Here is a 26103-nt window from a genome sequence, read left to right on the forward strand (position 1 = left end):
TCTTTTTATTATTATACTTGCTGTGTTTTTTTAGATAATCTTCAGCAAGATTTTGTTTGATATAGATTATATTGTTCAATGATATTCATCTTCTGTGTTGGATCACATTTTTTTAAATGAAAATATAATTTTGTTCCAGTCATTTGGCCAGGTTGCTGTTCTCCTTATTTCTTGGCAGAGGCTGATGAGCACAGCCAAGGCTGCATCTATTTGTTGGACTATGTCAACTCATATTCATCAAATCCTAGGGTCTTTTCATCAAATCCTAGGGTTGGTAATGTCGTCATTGCAGCTTGAACTTCTTCCTTTATTACCATTGGTTCTTGATCATATATTATTTCCTGAAATACTTTTATGTCAGCCAATTAATTTTGGTACAATAACTGTGTATTACTTCCATCTTCTTTAAATGTTTCCTGGATCATTCAGGATTTTGTCCATAACATCCTTCAGTATTCGGACTCAAGCTTTGAATTGATTTTTCAGTTCTTTCGGCTTTAGAAATTCAGAGTTCTTTTCTTTTGATTTTCTATCTCCAGCTCTTTGTACATTGTGTCATAAAATTACACTGTCTTCGTGAGCTGTCCTTTGAAATCTTACATTCAGCTCCTTTACTTCATCATTTCTTCTTTCTATTTTAACTTTTTGATGTTCCAAAGCAATTTTCAGAGCCTCTTCTGAGATCCATTTTTGCCTTTTCTTTCTTCTCTTTCTTTGTAATGACATCTTGCTTTCTTCCTGGTTGATATCTTTGACATTATCTTTGAGATTGTTGTTGTTGTTGTTAGGTGTTATTGAGCAAGCTATGACTCACAGCAATCCTATGAACAGATCAGAACCTTGCCATATCCTGCCGCATCCTCATGATTCCAACCATGTTACGGTTACAGTATCAATCCGTCTCACAGATTAGTTGAGTTGAATATGACTCATAGTGAGTCTGTGAACCTCATGATCTTTGATATACTTGATCCCTTTGTTATCATCACTGACTCAATCCATCTCCTTGAGTGTCTTCTTCTTGTTTTCTAACCCTCCACCTTTCCTACCAAGATATCATTTTCCAAGGACTGGATTCTCCTGATAATATGCCCAAAATATGGGAGACACTTCTATTATTCCATCCTTTAGTTACAAAAGTGAGCCCTTCCTACTTAAAGTAACACAAAGAGTTAATTTTAAACTGCAAAAGGGTATTTATTTAAAGGACAACCATCCCTAGTTTCCTACTATCACAAAGGCAATATAAAATGTCAATTTTCTATTCCTTTAGCATCATTTGAAAGGCAAAAGAAACTCTCAGAAACCCTGATTCTACCTTTATAATTTTAATATTTTGTTCACCGTAGATTTTTGGGACTCAATTTTAATTTTTAAAGATATCCTTGGAGAAGGACATGGTGCTAGGAAGAGTGGAGGGCTGACAAAGGAGAAGAAGACCCTCAATTCGGTGAGCTGACACGGTGACTGCCACAGTGGGCTCTTGTGTGTCAGGAAGGTGATGATGGAACAGGGTTAAGATCTTTTGTTTGTAGTATCGCTATGAGCTGTACTAGACCCTAAGGCACCTAACAACAACAATTACAACAATTAAATATTTATCTTGCTTATTTACTTTTGTTCATTTTCTTCACCTTTGTGTCCAAGGTAAATATTTTACTTGCTTTACCCTAATCCTAATCTTATCCCATGGGTTGTTGTTGTTGTTGTTAAGTGTCATTGAATTGTAGGTGACTCATAGCGACCCTATGAATGAAAGTCCTCCACACCTGCATGACTTTCATCCTTTCTCCAGGTTCACAGGGTTTCCAGAGGCTAACTCTTTACAGAAGTGGATGCCACTCCTGTTTCCATGGGTACAGGACATAAAACAGATTTTGCTGAGTGCATATCAAACACTTGAGAAGTGTCTTCAGTGCAAAATTACCAAATTATCTAAAATCAAAAGATTAAAGGCACTAGCTATATTACAATTTCGTTTCCATACCCTCCGTTGCCCATGTAAATGTGCATGAAGTTATTACTATAATAGCTTCTGATGTAAGAAACAAGATAAAAATGTCAGTCACTCACTCAAGAAGAAGTGCTTCAACTCCTGGTTTAAAACTTGTGGAGTTTAAGAAAAGTCCCATAATAGCCAGAGTAAATATTCCAGACATTCCAATTAACTCACCTATTTTAAAAGAGATGGAACAGCAAGAGAGACATAGTTTTATCAGGTGTCTTGAGAGGATGGTGACTCTAGAGTTGTTGTTTTGTTTCAGGTGGAAAATATTGAAAATTATCATCACAACCTGCTGGTTTGGGGGGTGGAGAGGACCTCTGGTGGAACAGGCAGTAGGAAGTTGTTCTGATAACTCAAAGGCCAAGCCTTCCAGGGCAGTTGCGATTTACCATCTGCTCCTTGGGAGGAAGATGGTCAGTCTCTTCCGTTGTGATTACAGTTTTGGAAAAGTGTGTGTGTGTGTGTGTGTGTGTGTGTGTGTGTGTGTGTGTGTGTGTTGGGGGGTCTGTTATGTAATGAGTTGAAAATAAGCTTATTGGTTTTTCACAAAATGAATTTATTCTTGGGAGACATAGGGAATAGCAATGATTTTGTTTTGTAATAAGAGTAAGGGAAAGCAGAGATACAATATGGGCCTGCTTCTGCCTTTTAAGGAGCCTTGGTAACTCAGAGATAATTCCTCATCAGCAAACAAAATGTTGGCAGTTCAAACTCACCAACCTCTCCATGAAAGAAAGGTGTACACTCTGCCTACAGAGTTGGAATGGCTGTAGGGTAGTTCTATTCTGTCCTGAAGGGCTATTGTAAATTGGAATTGACTCAGTAGTAGCGAGTTCATTAATTTCTCTCTCACTTAATTGTACTTTGATGAACAAACTGTCGAATACTGAAACATTCAAAGACCACTGGCTTTTACAGTTACTGTTTAGTCAAATTGGATTCCTAGAAGCTCTGTGTGTTGCAGAGATTTCTGATCTGTGAACTTTCAGCAACAGATGGCCATGCTTCCTTCCTAGGAGTCTCAGGGTGAGTTCAAACCACCAGTTTCTTTCAGTTATTAGTCAAGCACTTAGCCAAGTTTTACCCTAGAGTTCTAAAGAACAACTTATGCCATAGTTTTCAAAGAAGTTCTGTAATAGTAATTTCCTTTCCCTAATTTATAAAAAAAATTTTTAATATTAAAATAATTCAGTAGAGTATAAAGATGATTAAACATAGAATACTGCTCATTATGCTATGCCTATGACTCCAGACATAATGAGTTAAAGAAAAATATACTAGAATTTCTGAGGGAAGTTTACTGCACTTATCTATGAAAATAACAAACAACATAAGAATAATTTTAATATCTTATAAGGCAAACATCAAAATTATTTAACCTTTTGTACCTATACTCATTATCTATTTGGTTATGAATTATGTTGGTGAAGCATATAAAATTCTTGTTTATTTTCTATTCATGCTTGTTTTGTATATTTTGGCCCATTGGTCCCATGTAGTATACATATTGACATTGGTTATCTCTTTTTAAGATTATGGCATAAATATATTCCTTCAAGATCAATTGAAAGTTTGTGGGTTTTTGTTTTTTTACAAGAATGTATTTTATATACTTTTTATCTTTACTAGCAGGGAGCTCTGAGAGTGTAATCCACAGGAAGTTGTGTATCTGACCTAAAGATGTCACCTCTCCAGTGGTTTGACTCCATTAGCCGTTCAAGGGAGAAAGAAAAGCAGTCTCTTCCAGTTCAATTTTCAGTCTCTAAAAACCCACTGACGGGTCTGCTATTAGTAAGTTTTGACTCTAAGGGAGTGAGGGCTTGTTTTTTGTTTGTGGTTTTGAGTGTTCAGAGGTACTTAAATATTAGAAGCAGGCTTCCACTTACAAATATAAAAGACGAGGTACAAAATTGAGAAACTGAGACTTATGTGATTGACATCATCTCCAAAAATAGTTGCCATCCAAACTTGTAGTATTTTTGAACTTATAATCCCAGTCACAAAACTTGCTAAGAAATGTAATCCAAGTCCAACTCTAATTTCATAGGCTGCAAGAAAAGGAAATACACAGAATGGATTGTTTATATTGTTACGAGTCAGAATCGACTCACCAGCAATTTTTTTCTGTTTCAGTTTAGTGTTTAGTCTTCCCATTATTTTTGTGTTCATTGTGGGTTCTGGGAAGATGATGATGCAAACAGATTGACATTCCGGAAATACAAGATAATAATATTTGGCTTTGAGAAACTCTGAATCAAGGAGCAGAGGACAACAGTGGAAATAAGAGGCATGAGTTAAGGGAGAGTCACATACACAGGAAAATTGCTTCTCTCAACCACCCTGACCCTCCCATTCATGTGGGCTACAGGATGCTATGAACTAAAGAAGTTCCTCCATTAAAAAGTCTGACTTCCTCCATTAAAAAGTCTGACTTCCTCCATACCTCTTGCTTGTAAAAAGAGACAAGGTCCTAAGTTTCTACAACATCAACAAGATAGTTCTACTTGGTGGTCTATTCTGAGTGTGACAGCTCCTATTCCATCTGGTAACTATCAGGTTGCTTCAAATTCATGCAGAGGAGTACCTGCACCGGAACGTGTTCCCTGAAACAAACTTTCGACCTAAATGTACACTCACTCCTACTATCTCAAACCTCACTCCCAGAATAACAGGAAAAATTATGCTGAGGCTCAGTTCAGGTATGTCTTCCTTGTTGTTGTTGTTGTTATGTGCCGCCGAGTCGCTTGAGACTCATAGCGACCCTATCTGTACAACAGCCTTAAACCCTACTCTATCCTGTGCCAATCGTACTGCCTCGGACAAACCCATCCCGATTATCCCAGTCACGGAATCAATCCATCTCATAGAGGGTCTTCCCCTCCTGTGCCGTCCCTCCACCCTCCCAAGCATGATGTCCTTCTTCTCCAAGGACCCCTCCCTCCTTACAACATGTCCAAAGTAAGTCAGCCTTAGCTTCTGAAAACTGTCAACCAATTATACTATTCCCTCAAAATACTATTTGGGATATTTTTCTCTCGAGAGGGAACATAAAACATTCCCAGGCAAACATAAGCTGAGACTATCCATAGCTACAAGATTGGCCCTACCAAAAATATTAATGGGAGTCTTTCGGAAGAGAGAAGAGACATTTGGAAGTCCTTCAAAACACAAATATAAAAAGATCTCCAGTATCTGCATGGACAAGTTACTGAATGATCCCCAGTAACTGCATAAGCAAGTTATAGATATCATGACACAAATGTTAAAAAAAGTTAATATGAGTTATAAAAAAGTTACAAATATAACACAGACATAAGAAAATCTCTAGGAACTGACTGATCCCGGGTAACTGCATGGACAAGTTATGAATGTCGAGATACTAATGCATTATAATTCTAGTTGTTTTGTCTGTCATGCATTTTACAGATAAAAATATAAAAGAAGTAAAATTATAAAGCAGTGAACATGGCATACAAATATATAATTAGTCAAAATAATGACAGCATAGGAATCTCTGGTGGCTTAGTGGAAAGAAGTTGTGCTGCCAATACAAAGACATGAGGTTCGAATCCACAAGCTGCCCCAAAGGAGAAGGATGAGCAATTTTCATCAGTGTAGTTACAGCTTCTACACAACTCACTGTATGAGTTTTTAAGCATACAGCCTTATGAAGCTTTTTTAGAATTTATGGTACTAGAGATATTGTAGCTAATATTAGATGGGATTATGCAAAGACATTTGACTGTGTGGATCATAACAAACTATGGCTGACTCTGAGAAGAATGGGAATCCCAGAACATTTAATTGTGCTAATGCGAAACCTATACTTGGACCAAGAGCAGTCGTCAGAACAGAGCAAGGAAACATTGCATGCTTTAAAATTGGTAAGGGTGTATGCCAGGGATGTGTCCTGTCTCCATACCTTTTCAACTTGCATACAGAACAGATTATCCGGGAGGCTAGGCTCTATGAGGAGAAATGTGGGGTCAAGATTGGGGAAGATATATCAACAATACGCATTATGCAGATGACACAACCCTGCTTGCTGAAACTGAGGAGAACCTGAAACGCTTGCTGCAGAGGATCAAGGACTGCAGCCTTCAGTATGGATTGAGGCTCAATGTCAAGAAGACAAAGATTCTCACCACTGGACCAATTGGCAGCATCAGGATGGATGGTGAAGAGATTGAGATTGTTCACAGCTTTAGTTTGCTTGGCTCCACAGTCAACACTCTTGGCACCAGTAGCTAGGAAATTAAAAGACGTATTGCCATGGGAAAGTCTGCTGTTAGGGACCTTTCCAAAGTTCTGAAGAGCAATGATTTCTCTCTGGAGACTAAGGTGTGTCAGATACAGGCCATGGTATTTGTTATCACTTGTATGCATCAGAAAGTTGGACAATGACTAAGGAGCATGAGCTGTGGTGCTGGAGAAGAGTATTGAATGTACCATGGACTGCTAGGAAAACAAACAGATTTATCCTGGAGAGGGTTAAACCACACTGCTCCTTGGAGGAAAGGGTTCTGAGGCTCCGTCTTACATAGTTTGGACATGTTGTAAGGAGAGACAGGTCCTTGGAGAGGGACGTCATGCTTGGGAGGGTGGAGGGACAGCGCAGGAGGGGAAGGCCCTCTATGAGGTGGATTGATTCAGTGACTGAGGTAATTGGGATGGGTGTGTCAGAGGCAGTGTGATTGGCACAGGACAGAGCAGAATTTAGAGCTGTTGTACATAGGGTTGCTATGAATCGCAAGCAACTTGACAGCACATAACAACAACAACAACATGAAGGCTAATTGGCTAGGAGTGTTGTCTTTAGGTTTTCTATTTCCTTGTTAATTTTCTTTATAGACAGTCTATCCAATATTAAAAAGTATTGGCATCTCCAGCTATCATTACAAATGATACACATTTTAACCTTCAAGTTTATCAAAGTTTATTATTGAACTGACCATGCTGACCCTCTAGCAGGTTTTCAGTGGCAATTAATCACACAGGAAGAGATTGTGGAGTAGCTATAGAAGTGAGACATGGCCATACTCACAGTGCCCCTGTTTTTTTTACATGTAAACATACACACACACACACACACTTACACTAGACACAATATATTAAAAAAAACCCCTCATGATTAAAGGCAATTTAAATATGGACAATTAAAAGAGTTTCTGCATACCTTGTTACGAATACTTTACCAACCCCCTCTGCCCACAAGCTCAGCTCAGTGCTCAGCCCAGAAAGTGACCCCTAATTCCCACTTCTTTTTGTGAAGTTAATGGATTTCTAGGTTGACTGTGAACAGATGTCTCAGATCAAGAAGAGAATGCATCTCTTCTTGCTACTCATGGCTACTCTGCCTGACTAGTTTTGTAGATTCCCTTTCAACATACAGAAAAAAGTCTTATCTTTGCTGTGAAGCATTCTGATTCTACCTAAGCTCATGGAATGCTGCTTCCATAGTATCTTCACCAAAAATCATAACTCGACTTCACAAGAAAACAATAATTAATATGAAATAAGGCTATAGGTGCTGGTTCATCTTACAATGAATTTAAGAAATCAATCACTGTACTATTATTTATTATTTTATTTCTACACTTAAAATTGATGGTAAGATATTAAATCCACGTCTACCTTCAGAAAATGTAAGATCCTGATTCTCAAAACTAAGGGGAAAAAGAAATCTTTACCTAAGGAATAGTTCATTGTCTTGTCCATATTTCTATTCATCTCCATAATAATAGAAAATGTCACTAAAGATAGAACAAAGCTTATCAGACTTTGGCCATTAATTAAATTGGTAAGAGATCTGGAAAGACCTAGGAGAAGAAAAAAAAATTTTCATGAAAGAAAAGTCAACACTAAAGAATAAAATCTTATAAAAAGCAGAGGGATTAATTATAGATAATTTATGTCACAATATTTCTTTCAATAAAATTTGTTATATATCAACTATTTGTTTAGACCATCATAATTAAGGGATGGGTTAATTGGGATCAATTGTAGTTTATTTAAGTGAGATAATAAACTAAAGATATCATTCTTTGTTTCAAACCAGAGATGAAAGTATAATATTTATCATTATTATTTTCAACTCAGTGACTTGGTCTATAAATCCACACTTATTTATTGAAATATTTTAAAGAAAAGTTAGAAATATTTGAATGAGACATAAAATAAATCTTGGGATTTATAAAATCACAGTTAAAAAATTCTTAAGGTAAATTCCCAGATAATCCGTAACCTAGCTGGACTTTGCCATACCAATCGTTTTAATGAAATCAATTTCTGTTTATGGAAAGTACATTAGTACTCCATTTATATGATGGTTTTCTAAATGCAGATAAAGAAATCAACTCTCTGCCATAAAGTTGCTTCAGACGCACATCAACCATATAGAACAAAACCAAACTGCTGGATAGAGCTTTTGAGATAAAAGTACATTATCAAATCTTTCAGCAGTGGAGAAGCTGATGGGTTTAAACCTCTAATGTAATAGCAAGCAATGTAGCACGTAAATACTGTGCTACCATGGCTTTTATTTTAAATTTAGTTATTTATAACCTGTCATTTCACCTCTCTCCTTGAAATGTAGCAGCAAAATAGTCATTGTACATCTTTTCATGATTTCCTAACTATCCAAAGAGGGGAACACTATTATTTAGAAAAAAAATATATTTTGATACATCTATTATCATAACCATGGTCACAGCTAACTGTAAATAAGCTGAAGAAAGGATAACACAGTCTCTTTATGTGGTAGATTAACTGTCTTCATAATTTACTCTTTACCTCTCCCTGTATTCGTGTTCCTTGTTAACACTGCATTTTCTCCCAAGGGCATTGACATTTATAGAGTCAAAGGTAGTGGGTAAAAATGGTGTAGGGAGGAAGTAAAAAAATTAAGAGTTGGATGATGTGCAACTGGCACTTTCTTCTCTTAAGGTCTCACATTGTCAAGGATCCTTGTATGTAGACTCTATGTTCCTTTGTTCATAATATATGTTTATGCTTGATGTCTCTATTTCAATTTGCTTCCAATATTTCTTTTCCCTGTAACTGGCTATAAAATGAAATGGAAAGGGGTGTGTGTGTGTGTGTGTGTGTGTGTGTGTGTGTGTGAGAGAGAGAGAGAGAGACGGAGAGACAGAGAAAGTCGAGACAAGAGTGTTTCTGCATGTGCATGACATATTAACATCTTTAGAGAAATACTTTGGTTACCATTATTAAAAAATGAATAAGGTGAAGATAGGGACAACTTGTCAGAGACTGCAGTGACCAGGAGGTGATTTAGGGAACAGTTTCTAGGAGAGGGGCACCCAGAAAATAGGCTGTTGCAGAGTCACTGAGTTGAAAAGGTCCCATGACAGTAATGCTGGCTCTGATCTTGCTGATGACTGACAGCAGACAGAGCTCTGGGACCTGAGGACAGATGGTGGAGGTTGAAGGAACAAGAAAGCAGAGTGTAGGTAGGTACAGAAGTTTGGCAGTGATGAGATGCATGGAAGGGGAGATTTCTGGTTTGAGAAAACACATTTGGATTGAGGGATATATATTGTTGTCATGTGCCATTGAGTCACCTGCAACTCATAGGGACCCTATGTATAAGAAGCTCTGAGACCTGCCCTGTCCTGAGCCAGTATCACTGATTCCTACACAAGTACCCCCATCAACTGTCTCATCTGGTGTCTTCCTCTTATGAATTATGTCTTTCTCTAGGGATCAGACCCTCCTGGCCGAGTGCCCAAAGTATCTGAGACAGAGTTTCAAAATCCTAGCCTCCAAGCAGAAACTTGGTTTCACATTCTCCACAACAGAACTATTTATTTACTTGGGGGTCCATGATATGTTCAAGATTCTTCTTCAGCACCACAACTCAAAGACATAAATTCTTTTAATGTCATCCTTAGTCATTATCCAGCTCTCTGATGGGTAGAAAATAATTGTGAAGACCATGGACTGGATCAGTCACACCTTATATATATTAAGTAATTTTTAAAATTTTAAACTATGGACAAGAAAGGAAAAGCTGAGGAGAAACAGAAGATTCTAGCATAGTTGGGACCGTGGGTTTTTGTTGCTGTGTGCCTTTGAGTTGGAATGGACTCATAGATTTTCAGAGGCTGTAAATTGAACATCTTTCTCCCACAGAGCATCTGTTGGACTCGAACAATGCAATTCCTTACCACTAAACTGGTTGTTGTTGATTATTGTGGAGTTTGAACCAACCCACAGCTGATCTTCAGAGGGTTTTCAGAGGTAGAAAATTGCATGGGAGGAGATTTCCCATCTTTCTTCCACTAAGTGACTGGTGTGTTTGGACTGCTTGCCTTTGGAGTGGCAGAAAAATTCCTTAGTACTAAGCCACCAGACCTTTCTTATAGAGCTGGAAAATAACCACCTTGAGCCAGCAAGGAAGAGATCCAAGGGTAGAATTAGAGCACTTAGCTTTGGTGAGGAGGGTATGGTTCAGATCTGTTTTTCCCAGGGTCCATATGAATCATAGTCAACAAGACTTACCTAGTCAAGATTAACAAGTTGACTAGTTAATTGATGAACTCCTTAACTATTCCCTTATCTAATCTCCAAAACTCCTCCTCTGGTGGACATGAATTTGGGGGTCACTATTCCAGCCGCTATACAATGTGAATCTGTACTCCTCTAAAATCTACAGTTTGTCCATTGGGAAAAAAATACCAAAGTTGATAAAAACGTTGAATGCAAAATGAGGTATTTTAAATACAGAAAGTGAGAAAGATGTACTTACCAAGGTCCCTTATAGCAGCTGAAGTCAGCATGGGGTCTGAACTATAAAGGATAAGTGAAAACAATAATGTTGGCATTGTCCTCAAAGAGAATTTATTCACAGAATTCAGATACCAAAGGATTAAGGTATGATTCACAAGAAATCCAGGAATTGTCATTAAAATTATCTGCAAAGAAATTTTACAAGTAGACAACTCAGATGGCCTTTATAATCCATTAAAATTGTATTTATTCAGGATTGGGTTAGATAATAATCATAATGATTCCATCAAGGGGAAATTTTAAGGTAATTTAAGAGCTATTTACTTCCAACTCGGGAAATAAGGGGCGAAAAATTGCAAGGGGATTCTTAGGACTCACTAAAGATCATTCAAATTAAATACTTATTCTAAATCAAAAGGGTCTTTTACTATTTTTATAAGGTCATTGGCTATAGGATGCATTTGTGTGTTTGTGTGTGTGTGTGTATAAAGGCATGCATACACAAACCATATATATGAATAGCAAATCATATACTTGTGCACATATACATATGCATAAGTCCTCATCATTCACAGATTTTTTAAAGAGATTCTTTACTATCCTAGTTTATTTGAGCACATACCAAAAGTCCATTTGTAGTACCCAAATAAATGCTCAAGGGCCTCATAGAGTTATTTTAAAATATTCATGTTGTTGTATACCATAGAGTCAGAACTAACCCATAGCTGACCCTCCAGTGGGTTTTCAGAGGGAAAAATATTCATAAAGACACAAAAAATTTTAGTTGCTCAGTGCACGTCTTCCCAGCTCAGGCTAAACAAGGCACCAATCTACCTTTTTGTTTCTGTAAGTTAAAAAAACCAACTTCTTTCTGTGAAGCTAATTCTGATTCATGACGACTTGAGCACTTAACCATTTCATGAAGGTAGCTTAATAATTCTTGTAGCAGTTGTACTCAAACCATTTGTACTATCCACCTCTCCTACTGCAAACAAAGTCACTTCTGTAGTCTATTTATTGTCATGATTTTTCCCCATTTTGTGTTTTGGGTTAATTCATGTGCTGTTTAAATTACACCCAACTCTAATGTTGAAATACTACTTGGTGTTTCTCAGAGGCTGTGCTTCAATTCCAGAGGTACGAGGTTCGAATCCACGAGCTGCTTCACTGGAGAAGGATGGATGATCTCCTCCTATGAAAACCCTCTGGAGGTTCAGCTATGAGTCAGTTCGTACTCCAGGATGCACAAAAACAGCAGCAGCACAAGAAGACTATTAAGTACATTATGGAAAGATTTCTGTTGGACAAGTTTCATTGCTACCTGTGTTGTATTGTTGGTTGATCATGAGTTCAATGATACTAAATTTACAATATATATTAAATATCTTAAGATACATATTTCTATATTGCTGTTGTGCACTGTCAAGCTGACTACAACTCTTAGGGACCCTATGCACAGTAGCTCTGAACCCTGCCCTATTCTGAGCATAACTTACTGTCTCCAACATACCTACCCCTATTAGCCTAGTTACTGTATCAATGCATCTCATCCAGAGTCTCCCTCTCTTGCATTGTCCCTCCATCCTTCCAAGCATGATGTCCTTCTCCAAGGACTAGTCTCTCCTGGCAACATGCCTAAAATATGTGAGATGTAGTTTTAAAATTCTCACCTCCAAAGAACACATTGGTTTCATCCTCTCTAGGACAGACCTGTTCTCTTTGCAGTTCTTGATATGTTCAATGCTTTTCTCCAGCACCAAAACTCAAAGGTATCAATTATTCTTCTATCATCCTTATTCATTGTCCAGGTCTCTGATGTATAGCAGTTAAAGCAAAGACCATGGCATGGCCTGGAATAAGTACTTCTTTTTTTTTTTTATTTTTTTTTATTTTACTTTTCTGTGTGCGTGTACCGTCAAATCAGATCTGACTGGTACAGGAGGAGATTTTCCCTCCTTCCCCGGCAGAGCATCTGGTGGATTTGAACTTCTTAGTCTCTAAAATGACATCATTGCTCTTCAGTTATATGAAAGAGTTCCCTGACAGCAGATTTTTTCAAGGCAATTTTGTCTTTTGATTTCCTGGCTGCTGATGCCAAGAGTGCTGATTGTGGATCCGAGTTAGCCAAAATTTTTAACAATCTAAATCTGTTTTCCTTCTGTCATGATACTACAAATTGGACAAGTGGTGAGAATCTTGGTTTTCTTGATGTTGAGCTTCAATTCATATAGAAGGCTGCAGTCCTTGACCTTCTCCAACAAACACTTCAGGTCCTCTTCAGTTTCAGTGAGTAAGGTTATGTCATCTGCATAACACAGGTTGTGATGAGTCTTCCTCCAATCTTCATGACACATTCCTCCTTAAAGTACAGACTCCTGAATGATCTATTCTGCATACAGATTGAAAAGGACAGGGATAGGATGCATCCCTGTCATACACATTTCCCAATTTTGAACTATGCAGCATTTCCTTGCTGTTCTGAGGACTGCTTCTTGGTCCAAGTATAGATTTAACATAAGCACAATCAATTGTTCTGAGATTCCCATTTTTCTCAAGGTTAGCAACAATGTGTTGTGTTCCACACAGTCAAATGCCTTCTTTGCATAGTCAATGACGTAGAGACATACATTCTTCTGATACTTTCTACTTTCAGCTAAGATCCATCTAACATTTGCAATGACTTCTCTTAGCACCGTGGCCTCTTTTAAACCCAGCTTGCACTTCTGCAAGTTCTACATACTGTACAATTCAAGTCATTTTGGAATTATCTTCAGCAGGATTTTGCTTCTTGTAACATTTTTTTCTTTTTTGTAATTTCCACACTTGCTGGCTCATCTTCTTTTGGAATGGGTATAAATAAGAATTTTGTCCAATAAGTTGGCCATGTAGTTGTTCTCTATATTTCTTGTCAAACCTGACCAGAGCATGTCCAAGACAACATCTATTTGTTGAAATTTGTCAATTGATATTCCATCAATTTCTTAGGCTTTATTTTTTTTCTCAATTCCTCCAGAGCACCTTAAACTTCCTCCTTTATCACTGACTCTTCTCACATGTTGTTTTATGAAATTCTTATCAGCCAATTCTTTTTGGTATAGTTACTCTGTGTACTTACCGCTGTCCCCATCTTCTTTTGATGCTTCCAGCATCATTCAGTATTCTGCTCAAGCATCCTGAAATTTTGCGAGTGGGAGATTTAAATTTGTTCTTCAATTCCTTCACCTTAAGAAATGCTAAGCGATTTTGTCCCTTCTAATTTTCTGACTTTTGATTTCTTTTGTTACTCCAGCTCTTTGCACATTTCATTGTAATACTTTGCTTTTTCTTCACAAGCTGCCCGTTGTAATCTTCTGTTCAGCTCCTTATCTTGCTGATTTACTCCCTTTGGTTTGGCTTCTCAGAATTTAATATATTTTAGTAATATATTATTATTGATGCTGTGTACCAAACAGACAGAACCAACCCATAGCTGAGCCTCTGGTGGGTTTTCAGAGGCAGTTAATCTCATGGGAGGAGATTGCCCACACTTCTCCCTCAAAGCAGTTGGTGGCCTCAAACTACATGCCATTGGTATTGCAACACAGTTTCTTGACACTAGGCCACCAGAACTTATTGTTTTTATTGTTGTTAGGAGCCGTCATGTTGATTACACCTCATAGTGACCCTATGAACAGCTGATCTGAATCCTGCCCTATCGTGTACCATCCTCATTATCTATGACACACTCAAAACCATTGCTGAAGTCACTCTGTCAATCTTTCTTGCGGGGGCTGGGTAGGCAGATTCTTTCTTGCTTTTGCTGACTTTCCATCTTTCCAAGCATGATGTGCCTTTCCAAAGAATAGCTAGAGATGAAGATTTGTCATACTTGTCTCCAAGGAGCACTCTGGCTGCACTTTCCCCAAGACATAGATAAGTCTTTTGGCAGCCCATGGAATATTCAGCACTCCTCTCTGGCACTAGAATTTGAAGGCATTCATTCTTCTGTCATCCTTTCACTTTGTCCAGCTTTCTGATGCAAAATAATTGAGAAGACAATGAAAACTGGCCTGCCTTTACATCATTGTTTTCCTCTTCATCTGTGTATGGTGAATATTTAGCAAAATTTCATCCCTGAATGAATTTTGGAAGATGTGGTGATTGTGCCATAAGGATACACAAGAACTGAAATATTCAAAATCTCCCTTCATTTTGCCCTTTCATTTGCATTGGGACAGTTGCTTTGAATGGAGACTGAGCACTGGTCTCTAATTTGGGAAGCCAGGGTAACAGTGCTGAGTGAACAGGATTAAGTCACTTAGTCATGTATTTCTAACCTAATATCACAACCAGCAAAACAATGGTGGTGGTTGTGGTGGTGTTAGGTGCCTTCAAGCCAATTCATAGTGACCTTCTGAGCAGAACATCAGATCCTTCCTTAGAAGAACTTAACCCTATTCTGTGCCATCCTCACAGTCTCCCAGATGTCTACCCGTTGTTACAGTGGCCGTTGTCAACCCATCTTACTGTCTTCCTCTTTCCCTCTGACTCTCTATATTTTCCAGCATGAGGCCTGTTTCCAAATACTCGTCCCTTCTGATAACATGCCAAAAATATATTTGAGTGTTGAGGAGACCAGACATAACTGAGAGGGACACTTTTTTGGATAAAGATTGATAAAGCCTTAAGGTGATGAAACTAACAGTATGGGCAATGAGATCACTTAACTAGCTGGGTGGTTGAGTTCTCCCTTTAGTGTTTTCATGAGCAAAAGAGTCATATTATTAACTCCTTGTGAAAACAACACATCAACTTGAGGCTTTCGGACAACAGGATTGAGAGCTAGGAGACCCCAATCTTCCTACTTCCACTGAAGATATCACACCGTGTGTTACCTACAAAGTGTCTAGCGTAGTTCTGCTCTGGAAATGCACACCACACTGCATATTCCCTCACCACACTGAGTTTGGGTTTCATCTTGTGATCCACTCATGCTAAAAGAGCAATAGAAGTAAATGTGATGCATGTAGAGATAAAACAAACTGGCATATTGAGTCCTGCCTCAGCCAGTGTCCTCCAGGAATCTGTAAGTTTGATATAAGGAAGTCTGGACCAGCCCGCTAAATGGCAGGGTCTGTGTGTCCCAGCAACACCGTTGCCTAAACCAATAGGCAGCACTCACAGTACCTATCAGTAGTCAGCTGAGTGAGAACATCTTCACCATCCTTCTGCTAGCTGATTCACCAGGTGAGTGGAGGTACAAGAAATACCCACACAAGAGCTCCTTGGGTCAGCCAACACCACTTTTCTAGCTCTCTTTAAAATCTGATTCCTTTGTAATCTGTGTGAACTCTAAAGTATCTAGACTTTGTTTCAAACATCACTTATTCTCATATATTATGTCGTGTTTAGGGGCTCAACTGCTAACCACAAGTTTGACTGTTCAGATACAAATAGTAACTCCATGGAGAAAAAGATGGCAATCTGATCGCTGCCACAAAGATTATGGTCAAGAAAACTGAGAGGGGCACCTTCTATTCAGTCACATGGGATCACAAGACAACCAACAGCATCACCAACAACAGTGCAGCTTAGGTAATAACCTCACAGTCACAGAACTCTTTCAATAACTGAAAGAAATGTATATTCAGATTAAGAACTGGAACATTTTCCCCCTTAGGGTTATAACTTTTTAAACAGTACAAATCTCACTTATAAACTCTTTCTAGTTACTAAGTTAGGGGTATTGCTCTTCATCTGAGATCTCTTTCCCATATGTGCATTTTGTTGCTTATGGTTTTGCTGTTTGCTTGGTTTTTACACATAGGGATTAAAGGTTTCCAAAAGTGAGCATTTGAAAAATAACTGCACATCAATTTCCTTTTTCTGGACCGAATGCCATCATAGATCTCTGCTGTTAGGTTACAAATAAAAATGGCATTTAAATCTGCCAGTCTAATTTCAGAATTCTTTTTCCTCAACATTTTTTTTTCCTGAGTGTCCGATATGGGAGCCATTTGCTAAGTTCCTGTGTGTTCTCTTAAAATAAGGTTGAATATACCACTCCTCCACTCTGAACTTTCTCTTGTCTTTCTTTTTCTATCTTGGAGAAGAAAAAAAAATCTGAACATAGATAAGATGTAATAGTCCAAGAATGAATAACAGTATTGAAAAAGAAAGAATTCTTACCTGCCAAGTTAACATTTGGAGCATATATATATCCATGTCGAATGCCACATGAAAGGTTATTATTGGTGTAAATAAATTAAAAAATAATTTTGGACTCATCCATTGGATGGTATTCACATATTCTTGGACCTAATAATAGTAAAAATAAGTCATTTTCTCTTCTATCCATCTCAACATTTCTCTGATTAACAGAATATACACCAGAAACTCCCACCAGCAGCAAGAAAGACCACTTAACTTATAAGTTCTAAGGTGTTAAATTTGTTGGTTTTTCATCCTTTCCATTCAGGCTATTTCCTACTGCAGCAGGAAATTAGTTTGTAACCCTGTGCTCATTCTATTTCTTTAAATGAGTATAGGAAGAACGTCCTTACAAAAGCTAGGGAACATGTAGGTGCTTGTCAGGCACAGAAGAGAGAGAATGAGATTTTAAGTAGGTGGGTTGTAGTGTACAAAGTATAAAGAAGTAAATAGTAATACACAATTTTAGGAAGCACAGATAATTAGTTATGACTTATGAAGAAGATTAGCACTCTCTTGAGGTGTTGGAGAAGGATACTGAAAATCCAGTGGATTACCAAAAGAACAAACAGATAAACCTTGGAAGAGGTGTAGCCAGAGTGTTTCTTGGAGACAGAGGTGGCAAAGGTTTGCTTCACAAAACTCTGCAATGTTACTAGGAGAGGCTGGTTCTTGGAGAAGGACATCATGCTTGGAAAGGTGGAGAGACAGCAAAGGAGAGGAAGATCCTCAACCAGGTGATTTGACATAGTGACTGCAGCCATGGGCTCTAGTGTGGCAGAGATTGTGAAGTTGGTACGGGATAGGACAGGGTTCACATTGGTTGTTCATAGGGTCGCTATGAGTCAACTTGATTTGATGGCAACTAACAACAACAGCAATGGCAATAGTCAGAAGTGAGTCATGCTGCTCGTCCAGGGACTGCATGTATGACGGATTAGATCCACCAGCAATTCCGTGAAAGAAAGATGAGCAGTCTTCTGGTGCAACTGACAGCCATCAAAACCCTTCTATGTGTTCAAATTGATTCAACAGCAGTATGTAGAAAATGAGTGTGGGAGATTGGCACTCATAGAGATTAGAAAGCTATATGCAGTTCATGAACGAATTAGCAATGTTTATCATTAAATACTCATTTAACAATATTTGTAAATCCTATGATAGCTTCTGAATCTCTGGTGGCCTTAGTGGTAAGGCATTGCACTGCCAGTCCAAAGGCAGGCAGTTTGAACTCATCAGTTGCTCTGAGGGAGAAAGATAAGCAATCTCTCCTGTGGTATTTACGGCCTCTGAAAATTTACATGAGGGTCAGCTCAATCAGCTCAGACTTAAAGGTAGGTAACAGCCACATTATATGTTCACTGAGCTCTAGCAGCCTAGTGGCAAGGAGTTGGTCTAACAACGAAAAAGTACAGGGTTTGAATCCACCAGTGTCTCCAAGAGAAAGATGGGTAATCTCTTTCTATATGATTTACTGCCTTTGAAAACCCACTAGAGGGTCATCTATGTGTTGGTTCCAACTCAATGGCACATAACAGCAACATTTCATAGATAACACTGAGAATTCATTCCTTAAGAATGTACTGAGTATGTTAGTGTGTTAGATGATACTGTTGTTTCTGGGAAACAGTTATCAATGGATATTTTGTGTCTCTACACACAATGCTTTTCTTCTGGACTATCTTTTCCAAGATGTTTGCATGTCAGCTTTTGAAAGAAATGTTTTCCTTCATAGCAAAGGGAAACGTTGCCCATTTACCCAGTCTAACAAATAATGTTTTCTTTTAGGACAAGAGACCAAATTAGTTTATACTCTTCATTGGGTTTCTATAAACTCGTGTTTCTTCTTAGTGTATTGTTTCCACCTGGCCCTCTGTGCATCTTTTTATGGAAACTGGGATTAGGAGAACTGGCACAATAAAATGCTGATACTAAGCATTTATTACCTAAGTTAACATCAGACAGTACACTTAAGTCTGACATAAAAATCGTACATTTCTAACTTAGGAATTCCATATCCTCTGCCAGAATCAATGTTGAAACTTCAGCGGACTAACAACTTTGCAAGTAGGGCAGACACTCAGTTTCTTTAGGGCTCTAGATCAATGATCTCTCTCTTTTGTGAAACAATGAATGAATGAAGACCCAACTTTTCTGTAAACTTTCATTGAAACCAGAGGGTTTTAAAAAAAAAAATATATATAAGTATTTAACACAAAATTCTTCATACGTTAAAAAGTACTTATTGGCAAATAGAAAAAGCTAGGTTCATGAAAATCATTAAAATTACATTTATGTCAAAATCATTTGGTTTTAAATTCTGCTTATGATAACAATTGAAATAGTAATTCCTTTATGACATGGATAAGCATTCTATCTATCTATCTATCTATCATCTCTCTATCTATCTATCTATGGAACATCATAGGTTAAATTTGTTTAGACAAGTCAATCATTGGCTCTCAGATAAAATCTGGTCCATCATCAGGGCTAAAAATTAAATTTATTGGAACCCCACCAGGTTTATTTATATATATATATTGTTTATGGCTGATTTTTCATAATATTGGCAGAACTGAGTAATTAGGAGAGATTGTTGCTGTTGTTTATTGCCTTCAAATCAAGCACAACTCATATTGACTGTATGAAAAAAGGCTTGAAGCCCCTCTGCAACTATTGACATTTGTCAAAGTTCCCCGTTTCCAGAGGCATGTGGTTTAGGTAGTGGATGCCACTCCTGCTTCCAAACCTGTATGTTATAGTGTTATAGTTGTTATGTGCCATTGAGTTGTCTGTAATATATAGTGATGCTATGTACAGCAGCTCTGAATCCTTCCCTGTCCTGAGCCAGTCTCACTAATTTCAACACACTAAACCCCAGCACACCAGTTACTGCATCAATCCATCTCATCCAGGGACTTCCTTTACTGTGCTGTCCATCCATCTACCCTTCCATGCACGATGTCATTCTCCAAAGACAGTTCTCTCTGGGCCATGTGCCAGACCCTTTATGGTCTAAAATATGACCACTGACAGATTGTCAACTTCTGTCATAGAGGACTATTCATTGAGTCAATATGCATTCTACATCACTTATCACAGTTCTCTCTCTGCCTTACCAGATTCCAACAACTACTGACTATTTTGTAGTACTGTAGCTGTCTTGACTATATCTACAGTTTCTCATTCTTCTCACTTTCCAATCCAAGAAAGAGATTTGCTTGGTACATTCTAGCCTAGAATTCTCTTGATACATTCAGAGAAAGGATTTTTATTCTAAAGAAAAAACCATGAAGCATTCTTCTTGAGGCAATAGATGAATTCTACATCAAATACTTTACTACTAAAGTACTGTACAAGTTAACTACAGTTTATTTTTGTTATCCACTTCATTGTTTTTAAAGTTGCTTTTCACATCTAGAAAAATACTCTTAGACTAATCAGATGTCTTTATTTGTACGTATATTTGTTTTTAATTATCTATTGTGTTTTAGACCTAAACTCAGGTTTTTACTAAGTTTAGTCAAATAACAGTTCTATCGGGACTTTTTCTGTTCCCTTCAAGTCTTGTCTAATACCATCAATACTAAATGCCTAAATGTATACCAACTAGCAGAATTCTGAGAGGAGTATTTTTTGCAAATTTTCTTAAACCACTGTATTTTTTAAGTCTTAGACACATGTAAAATATCCAAACTTACTATACATACCTTGGAAGATGCAAAACTTAGTATTTCAAAACTGCATCCAAATAAAAACAGAATCACAGGGAGAGGAATTGGAAAGTCTTTCAGTTGCATGTTTAAAAATGCTGTAAAAAATATACTCTTATTAATAAGCAGTAAAAGGTCATATTAAAGAACTTCGATGTGGTATAATTCCTTAATACTGTTGGCTACAAGGCATTATTCTACCATTCATCTTCTCATTGAAGCTTTTCTTCGCGTTAAATATGTAAAATCAGTGTAACTGTTACTCTGCTAGGTTTCTGCCTTCCCTCTCTTACCATGAATATAATTTCCTTGGATTTGTTTTTTTAAAGTAAATATTCCTTGCAGTTATTGGCTCCTGCATTACTATACTGAAATATTTATAGGAGCTGTTGTATAAGCATAAATCAGAAATTAGTTTCTTTAGCAATCCCGTAAGAAGAGGCTAGAAAGTAATTAAAACTTTAATAAAACTCCCTGATTGTTCCCACAATGACAAGCAGCTAGTTATTATTAGCTCAACAATGTAAACTACCTACCTATTACACATTAGAAAACCCACAATGACTAACTCCTGTTTATCGTTGTTTATCAAGGGATAGTTAGCAATAGCGTTACATTTCCTCCTGTTTACATTTTTTCTGCTCTTTTTAAGACATTCTTTAGTCAAGTCAAAGAAAATGCATGCTTTTTTAAATTTTGGCAATATTTTTATTTCTTTTTACTCTCTTCTCAGAAGAACTAGTTGTTGTTGTTATGTGTCATCGAGCTGTTTGTGACTCATAGCGACCCTATGTACAAGAGCCCTAAACGCCGTTCTATTCTGTGCCAATCTTGCTATCTCAAACACATTCATTCCTACCACTCCACTCACAGAATCGATCCATCTCATTGAGGGTCTTCCTCTCCTGCGCCGTCCCTCCTCTCTCCCAAACATGATGTCCCTCTCCAAGGACCAGTCCCTCCTTACAACATGCCCAAAATATGTCAGACGAAGCTTCAGAATCCTTGACTCCAGGGAACATTCTGGTTTCACCCTCTCCAAGACAAATCTGTTTGTTCTCCTAACAGTCCATGGTATATTCAACACTCTTCTCCAGCACCACAGCTCAAAGGCATCGATTCTCTTTCTATCATCCCTATTCACTGTCCAACTCTCTGATGCATAGCACGTAATTGCAAAGACTATAGCCTGGATCAGGCGTACTTAGTTTCCAGCCTGACATCGTTGCACTTCAGTACTCTTGAGAGGTCCCTCACAGCTGACTTTCCCAATGCAATTCGTCTCCTGATTTCCTGGCTGCTGTTACCAAGAGTGTTGACTGTGGAGCCAAGCAAACTAAAACTGTTAACTATCTCAATCTGTTCACCATCCATACTGATGCTGCCAATTGGCCCAGTGGTGAGAATCTTTGTTTTCTTGATATTGAGCTTCAATCCATATTGAAGACTGCAGACATGCTTTATCGTCTGGACAAAATCTATGGACATCCAACCCAAGTGGGCTACAAAGGGCAAAAATCATACCACTTTGACAATTACATGTTACAGAGATTGGGAGATCTAATTTTAGCATATGAAACCAACTCTAGTTTTCACTAGCTGATGGAATAACAAAGTTTCCAAACCTTAATTCTTTCTTATATACGTAAATTATATGCAATTATTTAAATCTAACAATGGCCTAGTAAGCAAAAATGTGTGAACATTACCCCAACAGAGGTAAAGAACCTGCAAATTTCCTTCTAGTATAGGCAACTCTTGGATTCTTTGAGTACTAATCTTACGGAAAAGATAGGAATTTAGGACAAGTCTAAATTTTCTTTTGCTGCTATTTCCCTAAATTTTATACAGTATCTTTCAATACATAGCTTTTAAATACTCACACACCCCAATAGCAACAAAAAAACCCTCCAATTAAAGTATACCTACCTCCAATTGTACAGATCAAAGACAATATTAAAATAATTTGAGGAATATCCTTAGGATAACGAATAAAGTCTTTTTTGAGATACTCAATCCATGTATGGGCAAATTGTTTATTCTTTTTAGTGTCATTGTAAATGATATCTTCTATCTCCATCCTGTTTTTTCTCACAATCAGTAATGAGTATGCCTTGTATAATTCTGAAATATACAGATAATATTAAAGAAACATAAGATTTTTTTCCTACTTTAGCTCCTTTAATGCTTGTTTTAGGGATCTCTTGCGGCCTAGGGGTAGGGGTTTCTACTTGATGACACACAACAAAAACAGCAAAGCTTTTTTATTAATGTATTTTTAAAGGTTCAGATTTACTCTTTATTTCTAATAGGAGCTCAAGACTTTCCAAAATTATGGGTGTTTCTTTCTTCATTAGGGAGTTTTGATGGTAAGGAACTGCACAGCCAACCCAAAGGCTTGCAGTTTTAATCCATCAGGTGTCCCAAAGGAGAAAGAAGAGCATTCTCTCACTGTCTCTGAATTCACTATCTCTGAATGTTGCAGTAATTCACCATGTCTGAAAATCTGTTGGAGGGTCAGCTAGGAGTCAGTTTTGACTCAAGGCCATATAACAATGTGCTGCAGCAATAGCATATATGGTGCATATAGCATTCTTCAGCAAGCCACCCTAGAAGATATGTGAACTCTGTTAACGTAATCCATAGTGAGTTGCACTGCTAATTCAAAGGCCATGCATTTCCAGTATTTAGAATTCTACAGTGGCACAAAGGAAGAAAAATAAGCAGGCTCCTCCTGTTATGATTTAAAGCCTTTGAAACTCAACAGGGGGTCACTATGAGTCTGAAAGATAGTGAGTGAGGAGATATAATGCCACATATGTTGACCAGCTGACTGAAAAGTGGCACAGTTTGAAACACATGAAATAACCATGAGGTGGAATAGATTTGACATAAATGGATTTGTTCCTCACTGTATAGTGAGAAACTCATGGTCATTGTCTTGGAATCATAGCAGACCTTCCCATGGGATTTTTTGCAGAGGCTATAAATCACAAGGGAGGAGATTGCCCACTTTTCTCACATAGAGATGTTGGTGAATTTGAACAGCCTACCTTTGAGTTGACAGCACAATTTATTATCCACTAGGCCACCAGAGCACCCTCATTCTAGCATATTTTCAACTGAAATATGACAGGTACAACCAAAAGTGACAGACTGTTCAGTGTCACCCTGTGTTTACTTACAGAGCCAACACTACTCAGCTATTACTCATCCTGCATGTATCCGAGTGTCCGAAAGATCTAATCAGTCACCAATATTGGAACCACAAAGTGTTCACGTCACTTTGGCCTGAGGACAAATGATTGATTTACCTTCAGCTTGTCCGAGCCTCTGGATGTGTTCTGTCCTCATTATCTTTGACATATTTGAGCCTATTTCCACTTTCTTTGTTGTCAATCCTCTCTCTCTTTCTCTTCACTTAACTGCTTTGCTTTTTTAAATTGTGATTTTTAATGCAAGTTTACAGAAGGGTTGGATTTTCATCCATTCATTATTGTACGTTTTCCAATTTATTTTTTAAATATTCACTTATTGTTGCTCAACTTACCCCCTCCCCCTCCCCCAGTCTACTTTGTAAAGTCCCTCTTATTCTGGACTGTTGTCAAATGTATAGTGTCTAATCACATATTCCTATTAAACAGTTCTTTCCATCATCTGTTCCAATGCAGTGTTCATTAGCTATCCATTCTCATAGTTTCTTCCCAATCCTCTACATTAGCTCCCCTTTGTAACAGTGGTGTTATTCTTTTGTGACTGAAATATTTTCATTGACTTTTCACCTTTCCAGTCATGATGTCCCTTTCCAAGGAACAGCCCCTTTTTACCACACACCCAAAATACTGGAGATGAAATATCACCATTCTTGACTCCAAGAAACATCATGGTTGCACTTTCTCTAAAGCATATTTGGTTGTCCGCTTGGGATATTTAATACTCTTCTCCAACACCACAACTTAAGGGTATCAATTCTTCTTCTGTCATCTTAGTTATTGTCAAACTTTCAAATGAATAGTAAGTAATTGAAAAGACCATGGCTTAAATCAGATGTACCTAAGTCTTTAAATTAGCATCATTATTTGTTTCCCAATGCAGCAGACCTTCTGACTCTTGACTGCTGGTACCAAGAGTGTTGATTGTGGATCCAAACAAAATTAAATCATTGACAACTTCAAGCACTTCATCATGCAACCTATAGCCCCAGAGATGAGGTTTTTGCTTTCTTGATGTCAGATATAATCCATATTGAAGGCTACTGTCCTAGATCTTCTGCAACAAAGGTTTCCTATTTAAGGAAGCAAGGTTGTGTCATCTGTATAAAGAAGTTTGTTGATGAGCCTTCCTCTGATCCTGATGCCACATTTCTCTTCATAAAATCTAGCTTCTTGAATGATTTGATCAGCAAATAGATTGAAGAACTATAGAGAATGGATACAAGCATCAAGCACACATTTTTATTTTAAACCATTTAGTTTTCCTCTTCTCTATTAGCTCAATGACGTCTTGGTTTAACGCAAATGTCTGTAAGACAGAGTAGAACATAGATAAGGTTTCCAAAGCTGTAAAGCTTAAGGAAGTTGACTGCTCCATCTTTCTCCTGTGACTGGTGGATTTCAACCACCAATCTTTTGGTTAGCAGTGTGAATGCTTTTAACCACACCACCACCACCATTGTTTGTGACTTAAACAAAAGAGACATTAAATATGCTATCTCATTGTCTTAAAAGGGTTTCCTAAAATAATATGTCTTGAAGAATAGCCAAGTCAGTTAATCTCACCTTTTTTCCATTTATTTTAGTACTGTTATAACTGAAATACCACAGGTGTGTGACTTTAACAATAGAAAAATATTTTTCACAGTTGGGGAACTGAATTTGGGTTCCAAGAGGAGTTGTACTGCTCACTCAAATGTTCTCTGCAGATTCAAATTTATCAATGGCTCTTGGGAGAAAGATGTACATCCTCCTGAAAATCCACTGGCGAATCAGCTATGAGTAAGTTCTGACTCAGTGGTGATGTGCTTTTTGGCACTTGAGAAAGGCTTTTTTTCCTCTGTGGGAAGATCCTTGTTTCTATTTTCCTATTCCTTGAAGATTTTAATTCTTTTTTTTTTAAAATCCATCTATTTATGCTGAGAAAGATAGAGGGTCAGTAAAAGAGACGAAGGCACTCAACTAGACAGATGGTTTGACAGTGACTAACCACAATGGGCTTGAGCATGACAGATCATAAGGCTGGCTCAGGGTAGGACATGATTCTGATCTGTTCTTCATAGGGCTGCCATAAGCTATAGTCACTCTGATGGAAATCCAAACTTAATCTGTTCTTTCATATGTCAAGAGATTAATTTAAGGTACACATTGAACTAATGTAACCTTATTAACAGAACAAACAAAACTCATTCCCCAATGAGATTATAACCACAAGTGTTGAATGTCTAATACATGT

At 37.7% G+C, this 26103-nt stretch overlaps 1 protein-coding gene across 1 annotated transcript in view; it reads right to left on the reverse strand.

Moving 5' to 3' along the window:
• The window catches only part of SLC9C1 (solute carrier family 9, subfamily C (Na+-transporting carboxylic acid decarboxylase), member 1), a 213179-nt gene extending 190444 nt beyond the window's left edge, over nucleotides 1-22735 (reverse strand). The window contains exons 1-7 of the mRNA XM_006895358.1: nucleotides 22585-22735; nucleotides 20653-20753; nucleotides 16922-17050; nucleotides 10773-10938; nucleotides 7696-7824; nucleotides 3892-4053; nucleotides 2074-2173 (exon numbers count right to left, since the gene is read on the reverse strand). Of these exons, the coding sequence (XP_006895420.1) occupies nucleotides 2074-2173; nucleotides 3892-4053; nucleotides 7696-7824; nucleotides 10773-10938; nucleotides 16922-17050; nucleotides 20653-20753; nucleotides 22585-22735 (938 nt within the window). The remainder of the gene's footprint in view (nucleotides 1-2073; nucleotides 2174-3891; nucleotides 4054-7695; nucleotides 7825-10772; nucleotides 10939-16921; nucleotides 17051-20652; nucleotides 20754-22584) is intronic.
• Between the last annotated feature and the right edge of the window lie 3368 nt (nucleotides 22736-26103).

The sequence above is a fragment of the Elephantulus edwardii genome, unplaced genomic scaffold (assembly GCF_000299155.1).
Source record: "Elephantulus edwardii isolate Elephantulus edwardi_28Jun2011 unplaced genomic scaffold, EleEdw1.0 scaffold00165, whole genome shotgun sequence".
Lineage (NCBI taxonomy): Eukaryota > Metazoa > Chordata > Mammalia > Macroscelidea > Macroscelididae > Elephantulus > Elephantulus edwardii.